At 36.9% G+C, this 14,412-nt stretch overlaps 1 protein-coding gene across 9 annotated transcripts in view; it reads left to right on the plus strand.

The window, feature by feature from the left end:
- The window catches only part of Prpf39 (pre-mRNA processing factor 39), a 34,455-nt gene that overhangs the window by 9,335 nt on the left and 10,708 nt on the right, over positions 1-14,412 (plus strand). For 4 of the 9 annotated variants that reach the window (XM_003471768.5, XM_013154670.2, XM_013154674.3 and 1 more), the window contains exons 2-5: positions 4,041-4,393; positions 4,835-4,960; positions 5,606-5,724; positions 10,005-10,172. In XM_003471768.5, coding sequence (XP_003471816.1) covers positions 4,070-4,393; positions 4,835-4,960; positions 5,606-5,724; positions 10,005-10,172 — 737 coding nt within the window. In that variant the 5' untranslated portion in view covers positions 4,041-4,069. Of the gene's footprint in view, positions 1-4,040; positions 4,394-4,834; positions 5,478-5,605; positions 5,725-10,004; positions 10,173-14,412 lie in introns of those variants that run through there. The other 5 variants (XM_013154677.2, XM_063247063.1, XM_013154676.2 and 2 more) reach the window with 5 other exon arrangements.

Here is a 14,412-nt window from a genome sequence, read left to right on the forward strand (position 1 = left end):
AATGATCAAACCTATCCTAGAATGGATATCCTAGTGAATCTTGTCAATTTCAGTGTAGTTGCCTGTACTCTTCAGATTTGATACTATCAATCATAATAGATTTGAATAAAATCAGTCAGTACAAAATAGCAGCCTAATAAACCAGATTCAAATAAGATCAGTCGTAATAAGACTGTAAGTTACACAGGGCTTCAAATTAGGTTAATGGGAAATTAAGAATGATTACCATATTCTGCTGTTTTCGGGATAGCTGTTTGTGCCCTCAGATCCAGTACAAGTAGACAAATTGGAACAAAATATAATCCATCTAAACTGAGTAGTGAGAAGAAAGTGGATTTTAAATCCTGATACACTATTGACAATATCCTTTGCCTTCCTTTTTTAGACACTCCAACAGTGTGCACTACACATTTTGGGTCCCACCAACTCCCTCAGTTTTTAGATTGCGGGGGCAACTTGCTATTTACCTAAGTGATTCTGAACCTTCTCACTCCTGGACTTGGATCTCAAGTTGTATTCCTTTACCTACAAAAGCCTCAAGGTTTTCTTTCATTATAGCTGACTAGTTCTCTACTACACAAAAGTATCATGTCTTTCCAATCTGTCTGCAGGTGCTGGTTGAGTTGCCCCTATTTCTCTGGTTCCCTGTCACATAGAACATTGTTTTCTCATATTTGATTTTCGGTCCATAAACCCTCTTTCTGGTTAATTATATTTCCTATACAGAGCATCTCGATAGACCCTATCTCCTGATCTCCTCTGCCTGTGTTTCTTTTTGTTAGTGTATCAAGGCCATCTTTGTTAGAGATTATATCCAACCATCTCTGCCTCATTTCTGCTATATTATTTTTCTGCCATTGATTGCGTACTTTTCTCCTTCACTCCACTGTCTGCCCCATTCATTGAGGCCTCTCTGCCACTCTTTCTGAAATCGTAGTATATATTTCTCTCTCTCTCTCTCTCTCGAATTGTCCTTCAGTATTTTTTGTAGGGTTGGATTGGTGGTTACGAATTCCTCCCAGTTCCTCTTTGTCATGGAAGCATCTTGTTTCTCCATTAATTTTGCGAGATAGTTTTTCAGGGTACTTCAGTCTGGGTTGGAGGTTATTTTCTTTCAGGGCTTGGAGTACTTTACTCCAAGCTCTTTTTGATTTGATGGTTTGTGTTGAGAAGTTTGTTGTGGTTTTGATGGGTTTTCCTTTATAGGTGATCTGTTTCTTTTCTCTGATGGCTTTTAATGTTCTGTTCTTGTGATGACTTTCTGGGATCTTGATTATTATATGTCTGGAAGTAGTTCTGTTTTGGTTGTAGCTGGCTGGAATTCTGTATGCCTCATACATCTGAATATCATTTCCTTTTCCTATGCTTGGGAAATTTTCCGTAATAATTTCTGTGAATAGCCTTTTTATTTCCTTTGTATTTACCCCTGCTTCTTCACTCACACTTTTTATTTTTAAGTTATAGATCCTCTTGTTGTCTTCTAGTGTTTGTATTGTTGCTGCCTGTTTTGTTGTTATTTTTGAGAGATCTTTCCTTTAGCAACTGGACATTGCAAACCTATCTTCAAGTTCTCTTAATCTATCTCTAGTTTCTGTTAGGCAATTTTTCCAGCTTTTGATGGAGTTTTTAATTTCCTGATAATCTCTTTGAATCTGTTTCATGTATTCTAGATTTTCTTTATATTCTTCATTGAATGTTTTTCTCCTTTTTTTGTGTTCCTCCATTCTTCCTTCTGTGTATTCTTGAGAGGTGCTTAGCATTTTTATTAATCTTATATCTTCCCCTATTTGAATTAATATTTCAGTTTGGAGCTCATCTATGAGGTCACGGAGATATCTCTGTGTCCGCTAATGCCGTGTCTGATATTGCATGTTTGCTGCTCTCAATCTCTTCTATATTTAGCTCTCCTGAATCAATGTTCTCAGGGTTGGGGGCTGAGGACTTTTTCTTATTTCTTTCTCTTGTCATGTTTTTGGTTTCTTCTGTACAGGTGTATGGTGGAAGTCCCAGCCCCTTTCTTTGTTGGCTATAGTTCTTCTGAAGCATGCTGGCTAGGGAATTCTGCCCTCTCCAGTTTGCTGTTGGTTGTTGAGGTACAGGTAGGGGTGGCATATGCTGGCCCCTCCACTCCAAGCCAGTCAACCAAGCAGGGGCCTTCACCATGTTAGTGTGTGCCGCACAGAGGGAATCAGTTTGGGACAGCTCACTGGGTTCCTGCAAGGAGTGTGACCCAGGCCAAGCAGATCCCACCAATCTGCTCTGGGCAGGGAGCAGCCAACTGAAGTCACTTGTCATTCCTAGTTCAGGCCCATCCTGCTGTCCTGCCATCCTGCCGTCCTGCCATCCTGCCACCCTGCCTGATTCCAACATGTTGTCCAGTCACCCCTTTCCTGTGCGAGGGTCTTATTCTGAGCACATACCACAGGTTTTTGCAGGTCTCGATGCTGGCTCTATTCTCTGCTGGGCTTGCTGACTCCCAACATCAGCGTGACCGTGGCTCCCGTGGTGAGTGCACTGCGATTGGGAATTTGGGCGGCTCCAGCAAGAGCGCTGTGGCCTCTGAATCTGCACTGCTCCTATGGTAGCCTCGTGATCACATGTTTGACCAGTTCTTTTCCCTTTAGTTTCTTCATGGGTCGAGAGGGTCCATCTCCCTCTGTCTAGTCCTCTCCAGAATGTTTTATTCCAGCATCTAAGTTGTTTCTCTCAGAGAAGCTCTGTGTTTTGTTGCTTACCGATCTGCCATCTTTAGCTCCGCCCTTGAATGGTTTTCAACTTGTGCAAAAGTTGATGACATAGCACTAATCAAAGTCATCAAAAGAATATTTTTTCTTAGAATTTTTTTGTTTTAAAAATAATTTTGAATGAGTTTGGTTTCTGAAGTAGTTTCTTTACAGTGGCAATATGGGAGTTATTTTTTTGATAGAATGATAACTGTCTTGGTTTGTCACACAAACACATTACAGTATGTATAAGAATATAGAATTTATACCCAAGGAAATGGAATGCAATAGAATTGCTAATAGCTCTTCATGGCAGTGGGGTGAGTGTTTTGTTTTCTTGGTTACCTTAGTTATTTGAACAGGGCAAAAGGGAATTTTTTATTTTAAAAGTCAGGTATGGATTGGCTGGCTACTTTTTTTGTATGTGTGTGCAGTTTTATTACTACTTAAAAAACTCTAGATTTCACTATCATATGTAAAAGTTTCAGGTCTAGCTCCCACAAAAGTCAGATAGCTCTTTAAAAGAAATACAGATTCTTTGGCCCCAACTTTAATGTTTCTGAATTCTAGGACCAGGAAGTTGTAGTTGTTCTCAGTTACTTAATAATTCAGAGGAAAAAAAAAAAAAAAAACTACCCATAGGTTTACTGTGAATGGTGGCTTTCTTTAGTGTGTTTGGGAACATGCTGATGCTTTATCTATAGAAAAGTTGCATATTTTGTGGTGGACATTATCAAATATCCCATCTCAGCATCTTTCTCATTAATAAAACATTGATTTTATTCAGGACAGCAGTATGCCTAATCTCATGCAAAGAGTTATGAGACTGAAAAAGAAACAACCTGCTGCAGAGCTCTTTCTTTTTTTTTTTTTTTTTTTGGTACTGGGGATCAAACTCATGACCTTGTGCTTGCCAGGCGGGTACTTAGACCGCTGAGCTAAATCTTCAGCCCCTTGCTTTTCTCATTAAAAGGTATGGGCATGACTAGTACAGTTCTTCCTTGTTCCACTTTATGCCTACCTGGAATTTGAACATGTTTCAAATAATTTATGTCTATGAAGTAGTAAGGAATTGGCCAAGAAAATTAGGAAATACCAGCCCTGGCATCATCAAGCCTGTGACACAATGCCGGTTTCCTGTTGTGTGAGAAAATAAATTCCTGTTTGCTTTACACTATTATCAATGAGTTTTTCATTACTCGGAGATGCAAGAATCAGTCAGGTATATTCAAATAGAGATATTTCCTAGTAGCTAAATAGGGCTTTTAAAAAAGTGTTGTTGATGTCAAATAAACTCTTTGGTGTGTGTTTCCACAGATTGTTAACTGAAGACAAGAGAAATAGCTATGCAAAACTCTCACATGGATGAGTACAGAAATTCTAATAATGGCAGCACAGGCAACAGTTCAGAGGCCATAGTAGAACATTCTGCTGATTTCAGTACTGAGATTATGAATGTCACAGAAATGGAACAGTCACCTGATGGCTCTCCCAATGTGAATGCATCTGCAGAAGAAACTGAAATGACAAATACTGTGGACCTTCCAGTGACAGCGATAGAAGCTGAAGCAAATTTTCCTCCAGAATATGATAAATTTTGGAAAACTGTTGAAAATAATCCTCAGGATTTTACAGGCTGGGTATATTTGCTTCAATATGTAGAACAGGAGGTTAGTACCTATTTAAGTAATATCAGACAGATTAGCTAAATAATACCAGTTCAAGACTTGCTTTAAAAAAAAAAAAAGACTTGCTGTTTTGTAATGAAAGTTGACTTTTTTAGTAATTCTTAGATTAAGCCAAATAACATATCCATTCACTTTTAGCTTTGAAGATAACTTAAAGCATTTGTATATGGTGTAGAGCCAGTAGAGTCAAGCCCTAATGTATAATAGTTGGAGTTTGTATAGCTGTGTAACATTACTGAAATAAAAGTTACCGTGTAGGACTGGGGATATAGCTGAGTGGTAGAGCATGGGAAGCCATCCCTAGCACTATCTAAAAAAGAAAAAGAAAAGTTACCTTGTTTCTGACAGGGTTAGTTCCTTGTTTATTTATTTTTTAAATCAGAATTTCTAGGATGTTTAAACATCTTGTTTTATTTTCATCAGAATCACTTGTTGGCTGCCAGGAAAGCATTTGACAAATTTTTCATACACTATCCGTATTGCTATGGTTATTGGAAAAAGTATGCAGATCTTGAAAAGCGACATGACAACATTAAACAATCAGATGAGGTGCGTACATCACTGAATAAAGTTATCTTTATTAGGTACTGTAAGCCAATTAATAACAAAACAAGACTTTTTTTGGCTGGCAGTACCTACCATTTATGGTCAAACAATTTTTATAGGGTATTTTATTTGCATTTGTCACTCTTGTGGCATTTGTAGCTAATATTTTCTCTCTTTGTTGGCAGGTGCGTTAAACCTCTACAGTTTGTCAAGCTTTGCAGTGCAAGCCTCTGTATTACACTGCAGCTTAACAAGTAGGGCAGGGCTTTTCTCTCACTTACATTTATTTCTCATTTTCCAAACAATATAGTTGGTTTGCTAGTCACATTTGCTACGTCTTATTGCATTTTTGGTCAGACGCTGTCATTGATGCTCTAATGGGTCTGTGCCCTATGGTCTGTAACCCAAAGCCTGCCCACACAACCCGGTCAGAATGCAGGGACTGCTGCGCTTTGAAGATCAAGACTCTGCACGTGGGGATCAGAACATTGCCATGTTCTATCCAACCTCCACCCAAATGGTAATGGTAGATTATTTAAACAAAATTCCAGTAATTAGTATTTCTAAGGTTCACCGGATAACACAGTGTTACCTCTCTGTTAAGAAATAATTAAGTATTTGAAGTACAGTTGATTGTTTTCTTCTTAGGTGTATCGGCGGGGGCTTCAGGCAATACCTCTTAGTGTTGACCTTTGGATACATTATATAAACTTCTTAAAAGAAACCTTGGATGCTGCAGATCCTGAGACAAACAGTACTATAAGAGGGTATGTGAAATATCCATACTCAAAAATATTTGAAAATGTAATAAGTACTCTGATATTGATAATAGAACAACTCATGAATGCTGAACTGAAAGTTTCACATTTATGTTTCTTTTCCACTATTTAAAAAATAACATGTAATAAACTTATTCTGCATTATTTTACAAAACAGATAATAAAGCCTTTCTTCATTTCATATCTGCTTTACTTATGTCTCCAGTTTTGCTCCTCTCTCAGTTAATGGCTTAATGTGTGTTTTTAGATACACGTTGCAAAACAAGCATACTTGTCCTTTTTACATATTGCTGTTTGACCTGTTTTATTTAACCTATTTTGAAATCTTTCTCTGCTATATTTTTTAACCACTGCAAAAATGTTTTATAGCATCAAAGTACTGTATTTTTTTTGAACAGTGTACAGTGAACATCCCTGTAGAAGTCAACATTTTTGTACCTTGTGCTAAAAGTGGAACTTCTGTCAAAGGAAGTACCTAGCTAAGTTTTAAGATATCCTTCAAAAATGGTATCAGTTTTACACTGGGCATAGTGGTATACTTTGTAATCCCAGCACTGGGGGAGTGAGGAGGGGGTTGAGGCAGGAGGATAGTTGGAAATTTGAGACCAGCCTGGGCTACAAAATGTCTCAAGGCTGGCCTGAACTGCATAGTGAGATCCTGTCTCAAAAAGACAGAAAAAAAAAAAAAAAATAACAACTTTAAAATTCCACTAACATTGTATAAATGTTGTCAGTTTTTCTTTTTCTTTTTTTTTTTTTTTTTTTTTTTTTTTTTTTTTTTTTTTGAGACAGGGTCTCACTGTATAGTCCAAGTTGACAGGCTTACCTCAAAATTGTGCAGTCCTCCATCCTCAGCCTCCCTAGTGCTGGGATTACAGGCATGCACTACCATGCCCTGCCTGTGTATATCTCATCATTCCCTATATCTAGACTGCTTATCTGTCTCATCATTCCCTATATCTAGAATGCTTATCTTTTTTTTTTTTGGTACTGAGGATTGAACTCATGACCTCATGCTTACCAGACAGACACTTAACCACTGAGCTAAATCCCCAGGCCTTTTTTTATCGTGGTTTATCATCATTTTTATATGCCTTTTTTGGTCCTAGAAATTGAATCCATGGCAGTTCATGTGTGAGGCGTGTACTGTACTATTGAGCTGTACCCCTAACACTGAGCCATTTTAAAAATTTATTATTTATGTCATTTGCTCACTTTTCTATTGGATTTTTTCTTATTGATTATAGGAATTTGTTAATTCATTTTTTAAAGAAGTGTCAAAACAAAGCCTAGTACATGTAGTTTTAAGAAATCAGCAGCTGTTAAACTGCTTGTAAGAGAAAAAACAGCTCATTTATCCCATTTCAAATATTTGCTGTTCTGGTGTTTTTGACTATATATACCTCCAGCCTACTACTTTATTAAACATTATGATCTGTTATAGTAGAGGAGAATTTTTAGCTCACTAGAATATTCTTCTTTTGGTTATTTCCTTTCCTTGATTTTCTCTGTTGTTTTTCGTAATTAGATCCTGGTCTTTCTATTTTAATCGCTGAATCTTCTTATCTGTTCCTACTTTTAATCCAATAGACCTTATTTGGCTTTTTGAGTTTTTTCCCAGATTCTTGTATTTGATTTTCAACATTTGCTGTTAGATCTTTAATGTTCAAGATACGAATGTGGTGGTGTACTCCTGTCATCCCAGCACTGGGTAGGCGGAGGCAGGAAGGATCAGTGAGTTTGAAGTCAGCCTGAACTATACAGTGAGACTCTGTCTCAAGAAAAAAAAAGTTCAAGAATGTTGTTCTTTGAATATTCCTTTTCTTATATAGCCTCTCACTGTTTCACAGATAGCTGCTTATCTTTTTATTATTTCTTTGTATTAAGAATAAAGTTTTCAAGCCAGGTGTGGTGGCTCACGCCTATAATCGCAGCACTCTGGGAGGCAGAGGTGGGAGGATCGTTGCGAGTTCAAGACCAGCCTGGGCTACAAAATGAGCTCAAGGCCAGCCTGAGCGCATAGCGAGACCCCATCTCAAAAAAGACAAAAAAAAGAATAAAGTTTTCAGGAGAGTTGGGCATGATGGTACACTCCTGTAATCCCAGCACTCAGGAAGCTGAGGCAGGAAGATTGTTGCAGGTTTGAGAGCAGCCTGGGCTACAAAGTGAGCTCAAGGCCAGCCTGAACTGTATTATCAGAACCTATCTCAAAAAGACAAAAAAAACCAAAAAATTTTTCTTCTGCCTTAGCACTGTTTTCTCTCTCACTCTGTCTCTGTCTCTCTCTTTCTTTCTTTGTTTTTTTTTTTTTTTTGTTAAATGTGTAGTCTGTGGATTTCTGATGTTAAAGATTAGATATTCGGGGTCAAGGATTTTGCTCAGTGGCATAAGAGCCTGCCTGGCAAGTGCGAGGTTGCAAGTTGGATCCCCAGTTTAAAAAAAAAAAAAAATTAGATATTTGCAAACTATATGAGACATTCTCTGCTAGTCTGGAGAGCTTCACACTGTATTGATTAGGTACTCATTCAGGTTTTGGGGGACGCTCAGTCTTAATCTTGAGCCAGGCCTCCTCTTAAGAGATGAATCCCAAAGAATATAAATATTGCTTCTGAAATTCCATAACTGGGCAAGAAAAGTGGTTGAAGATTTCTCTTTTTTTTTTTGTCTTTTTCCTTTTTACCGGTACCAGGGATCGAACTCACGACTGCCTGCTTCCAAGGCAGGCGCTTATGCCGCTGAGTTAAATCCCCAGCCCCGTGGTTGAAGATTTCTAACAATTGCTTGAGCAAACCTTCATCTAAACATTTTGCAGTCTGTCGTTTCATGATCTTACTGTATTCCTGTCTCTTTTCTACTTTGCTCAGTATCTAGTACATTAATTTCCTGAGTTTTGAGGTTCTTCAAGGGTAGTAACATCTGTTTTATTCTGTTGAAAACCTCACACAGACATGCACTCACATTTATAGTCACACACTTTTTTTGTGTGTTTGGTACTGGAGATGGATGGACCTGGGTCCTCTTGCATGCTAGGTAAGCACTCTTAGCATTGAGCGAAATTCCCAACTCTCTTACTGCTTTTTAAAATTTAAAGACAGAGTTTCACTAAATTGCCTAAATGACAATCAGTCTCATTTTTGTTTCTTTCTTTCTTTTTTTTTTTTTTTGGTCTTTTCGAGACAGGATTTCATATACAGAATAGGCTGGCCTTGAATGTACTTTGTAGCCCAGGCTGGCCTCAACAATGATCTTGTCTCAGCCTTTTGAGTGCTGGGATTATTGTGTGCACCACGGTGCCCAGCCTCCTTTTCTCTATGGTAAGCTTATTTTTCCAGTGTTGGCATGTATTTTAACTGTTCACAGTCGCTAGGCCATAATCCTAGCAGTTATGTGAGGCAGCACCTACTGCTTAGGGAGATCCTGTCTCAAAACAAAATAAAAACTTTGCTTGTAGTGTCTTTATTCATACAGCTTTTTTTTCCCAGAAGTATTTAATCTTTAAATCTTATGATTGGTTTCTGATGGAAATCCTGCATTTTTTTTCAGATATTTTAGTAATGTTTTTGTTGTTCATTCATTTGCTGTTGAGAAGTAGAGGTTATTTAACCTTTTTAAAATTTTTTTGTCTTTATTGACTAGTTCAACTTTTCTGTATTGGTTTAAAATGTCTCATTTATCATACACCAACCTTTCACAAATATGTCAGTCTGTTTTTGTTTTTTGGGGGCACATTGAGGTACAGTTTGCCTCTTTAAATTTTTACTTTAATTTTGTCATCATCCATAAATGAATCTGTACTATGTATATTTAAGTGTCTACAGTGTCACTGTTGTTTGCAGTATGTACATTTTATGGTGTAATTTTATTTAAGGTAAACTTATGCACTGGAAATGTATCTTAGTGGTAAAATGGTTGCCTAGCATATGTGAGACCCCGGATTCAATCTCCTCTACAGTGTTCTTCTTTTAAACTGGCTCCCAGCACTGGGGATTGAACCCATTGGTCTATGCTTACCTACATCTCCAAACTTTTTAAAAATTATCTTTAAATCTTTTAAAATATTAAGCCAGGGTCTCACCAAGTTGTTAAGTTGCTGAAGTGTGCCTCAGCCTCCAGAATGCTGGGCTTACAGACCACGCAGCTTTTTTCAACTTTTTAATCCTGCATAGGAAGCAGCTGAATAGTTTTTGAACTTAGCAACATTTTCTAAATTTAGAAACAATTAAAATTTTATTTTGGAAAGATAACTTAAAAGTAATTTAATTTTTCAGAACTTTTGAGCATGCTGTTCTAGCTGCAGGAACAGATTTCCGATCTGACAGACTCTGGGAAATGTATATCAACTGGGAAAATGAACAGGGAAACCTGAGAGAAGTTACTGCTGTATATGATCGTATTCTTGGTATTCCAACACAGCTGTATAGTCATCATTTTCAGAGGTAGGTTGAAAAATCTAATCTTTGTAAGATCTTTGGTTTCTCAGGTTAATTCATAATGATTCTGTTAAAATGATATGTAATATTTTATTAGATGGAAGCAGAATAAATTTTCTTGCTAGATTATCATGTCTTACACATTTAAATTTTGATATTTTCCCCAACATCATATGAAATATTTAAGAATTTTGCTGTATTCAGGTAGAAAGTTTTCCTTACCATTTTGTTTATGAGAAAACACAGGAATTCTTTTTTCTGTAAACTGTTACCAAGTGGTAGAGGATTGAGAAACTAGAAACTAAGTTTACTTGTAGTACTAACACAGTACCTGACTTACTGTAATATTTATTACTTTTTAAAAAATCTTTTGATATGATATTTGTGCTGTGTTGCCCTGACTGGCTTTTAATTCATGTTCCTCTTGCCTCAGCCTCCCAAGTAGCTGAGTTATGGAGGATTGGTTTTTGGTTAATTTGTTTGTGGGGATTTTTGAGGCAAGATCTTACTGTGTAGTTCAGGCCTTGAACTCACTATATAGCCTAGGTTGGCCTCAAACTCCTGGGAATCCTCTTTACTCAGCCTCCCAAGTGCTAGGAGTGCTGAGATTACACAGATGTACTACCATGCCCAGCATACCCTACTTTCTGCCAGAAAGCTTTAAAGCATTCTGGGTAAGTTTAAACTTTCTATTTTTTGGTACTAGGAATCAAACTCAGGACTTTGTGCTTGCCAAGTAGGTGCTTGTGCTGCTGAGCTATATCCCTGGCCCCAAATTGAAACTCTTTAGTCTGCCTCTACACAACAATCATCCAACCTCTCCCAGGTAGCTGGGTTAAAGGAGCATGTCACTGTGCCCACCTTATTTTTTAAAACTTAATGATTTATTTCACATATATTCCTTTGGCTTGCAAACAACTTATATCCAAAACAATGAAGGATTTGTTTTATATATTAAGGGCTTCTGTATCCAGGCAATCAAGTATTCCATATAAATTTTCTACCATGATTTTCTATTATGATTTTCATTGTAATGAATACTGTTAAGAAAGTACTGTGTACTGTGACTTCCATATTGTTTTCTGCTGTGTGCAAAGCATCCCACTTATAAGTGCCCAAAAGTCTTTGTTAAAAGTGTGTGAGGCCAGGCTGAGGGCAGTGCCTTTATTTTAAATACTATATTTTCTATATAATTATCATAATTTTTATGAGTTTTACTATGGAAATCTAGGTACTTTTTAAGTAAGTTGCCTTCTCAATCCTGTATTTTAAAAAATAGGCTTAATAAAGCATTTACAAAGTTCTCTGGACCAAGTGGGTAGAAGTACAGGTCATTTTGGAAACATGGGTTAGAAAAAGGAATCATGTAGTTATAAATCACTGGTTCTACTTTTGATGAAATGGAGCAGGTGGACCGATTTCGAGGATATAATGTCCTAGGCAGATACTTGTTAAAAGACATTATTAATATAAGACTTGCCACATGAAAATGCTTGGTAAATATGCATGTTGACTATGGAATTAACAGCACTAATACATCAGAGAAGATTCCTTATTCTTTTGTGGTTATGGGTTAAATCTTTGATTAAAAGTTGCTTACTCATGGCAAGAAGAAAATATGTGTAGGAAGCACTTACATAACTTACCATATCCCACACTGTACTGAGTGCTTGATTATTCACTCAGTCCTTACCACAGTGCAATCAAGTAGATGTTATTAACTCCTATCTTATGAAAGTGTAGTAAGAGAGAGATTATGTTCACAAATTACAGTTAGTAAGTGGTTGGAATCTAGTTGGAGCATAGACAGTGGCTCACAAATTCTTGATAAAGTCTCTAGATTTTTTTTTAAGTTGATGGTAATTGAATGCAGGGTCTTTTTCCTGGTAGGCAAGCACTCGACCACTAAGCTACACCTATATCTCTCAACCTTTTTTTTTTTAAAAATGAGCATCCTCCTGGGCAGTTTTTAAAAACTCTCAGTACTGGAGATGGAACTTAGGGGTACACTAACACTGAGCTGTAGCCTTCTTTTTATTTTTTATACTGAGACATAGTCTAATTTTTTATACTGAGTATTTTTTATACTGAGTTTTCAGGCTGGCCTTGAACTTGTGTGATTCTCCAAGTAGCTGAGATTACAGGTGTGTACCACTGTACCCAACTCTACTATTTTCAGAAATGAGTATATGTTTATAGTGGAAGTTATTGGGATTATATATTTCTGACCTATAATCAGCTGTATTTCACTTCCTATATGGAGAATGATTTTCTTAATCAGTTTACAGCAAACTACTAAGTAGTTACTGTATAAATAAATCTTAGTTTTATGCAGACTTGTGAATACAGTTAACTGTTTGGAGAACCACTGAACTATTTTGCCTAATATGTCCCCTCATTAAAGTCATTTATTTGGCACTTGCTGCATAACCCATTTTACATAGTAGGAAAAAGATCTAATAAAGCTATGTGTGGATGATCTTGCTTTCAAGTTAGAAGTGTAAAAGAAGAGTCATATATTTTAAAAAAATATTCAAGTGCTAAAATAGAAATACTTCTGTTATATAGCCTTGCATATTGGCTTGTCTCCATATTGGCTGTGGACTATTATCTCTTAAGATAATGTCTAGTTTAAAATCTTTACCATTCATTATATATGTCATAATGTGGTCTAACTCAGTTTCTAACTCAGACATGCCAAAATAATGATAATTTCCTTTATAAAGGAATATTTTATACTTTTAAAACTAATACCTTTTCCACTTGGCTGGTGAACTCTTTATTTCTCACTACCACATAATTGTCTTCTCTGGAATTTCCCCCTATTCATTTAAGTCAAGCAATCTGTTCTGTCATTTGTGCCACCACTGTACCTATACTTAGGTACATTAGACTGATAGCAGTGTTTTGCATTTATGTGTCCTGTATCTTGCGGCAAACACCTATCCTCCAAGTTCTGGAGGTGCTGAGCCAGGAGGATCATTTGAGCTTATGAGTTCAAGATTAGCATGGGTAACACAGATCCTGTCTTTAAAAAAAAAAGAAAAACCAAGGTTGGCGCATTCGGCACATGGCAGCCATATCTAGTATTCAAGTTGAGGAGTAGGCCAGAGTCAGAATATGAAAGATTTTATCTAAGGGTATGGCTAAGGTTTTAGCCTGGTTGAAGGGTGAAAAGCATTGGAGTGATTTTGGCAGGAGAGATATGGTTGTGCTTACTATTTTTAGTGTTATGCCTGCCTTTGTTTTTACTCTCAGTGACTCAGGTCTTCATGCTGAGCTTTTGTAATTTTTTTTTTTAATACAGTCTCAAGTTGCTCAGTTGTATCCAGGCAGGGCTTAAACTCCATCCTTCTGCTTCAGCTTGCCAAAGTATTTATGCCTATTTTAAAGTAGCATTTCTGATAGCAATTCTGGGTTGAGATTGGAAGTGTGAGGCAAAGGGGTTGCAGCCTATTTTGTTTATGCAAATGAGAGCTGGTTATAATGATGTTTTTAGAATACTTACTCAGTGGAATGTGGCAAGCTAGATGAAATAGATTAGGAAACTCAATGGTTTGACAGTACCACCAAGAGTAAAAATGCTGAGGGCATTAATTTTCAAATGAAGATGAGGCACTTTATTTGTTTATAACGAGAATTGAACTCAGGACCTCGCACTTGCTAGGTGGGTACTGTGCAGCTGAGCTATATACCGGCTCCGAGGCACTTACTTTAAAGCATTATTGTGTAGATGATTCCTGTGGTAGATTAAAGTTAATTGTCTGACCTGGGATGTCAATTAAAAAAATTTTATATATATATATATGAATAAAATAATTGAAATGGCATTTTCTTTTACGATTTCTTTATGGATTAACCTAATGGGGGGGTCATGTTGGAAAGTGGGATGTACTAATATAGAATTTTGCATTTTTGTTTTGTTTGCTTTGTCTTTTATTTTTAAGATAGGGTCTTGCTATGCAGCTCAGGTTGTTCTTGAGCTCACTATGTAGCCAAGGCTGACTCAAACTTGGGGTAATCCTCCTGCCCCATTCTCCCAAGTTATAGGGCTATAGGTGTGCACCACCATGCCTGGTTATGTTGTATTTTTGAATGTTGTATTGTGTAGTTACTATTTCAAGCTGTATTAATGACATTGGCCAGAAAATATATATATAAAAAAAGAACAAATTGGAGTGTGAAATTCTTGGTAATAATTCAAGGCAGGTAAGAAGGAGGGACCATAAGAGATCAAGAAGCAATC

This window comes from Cavia porcellus, unplaced genomic scaffold (genome assembly GCF_034190915.1).
Source record: "Cavia porcellus strain 051 isolate PalLab524CR breed Dunkin Hartley unplaced genomic scaffold, mCavPor4.1 scaffold_1, whole genome shotgun sequence".
In the NCBI taxonomy this organism is placed as follows: domain Eukaryota; kingdom Metazoa; phylum Chordata; class Mammalia; order Rodentia; family Caviidae; genus Cavia; species Cavia porcellus.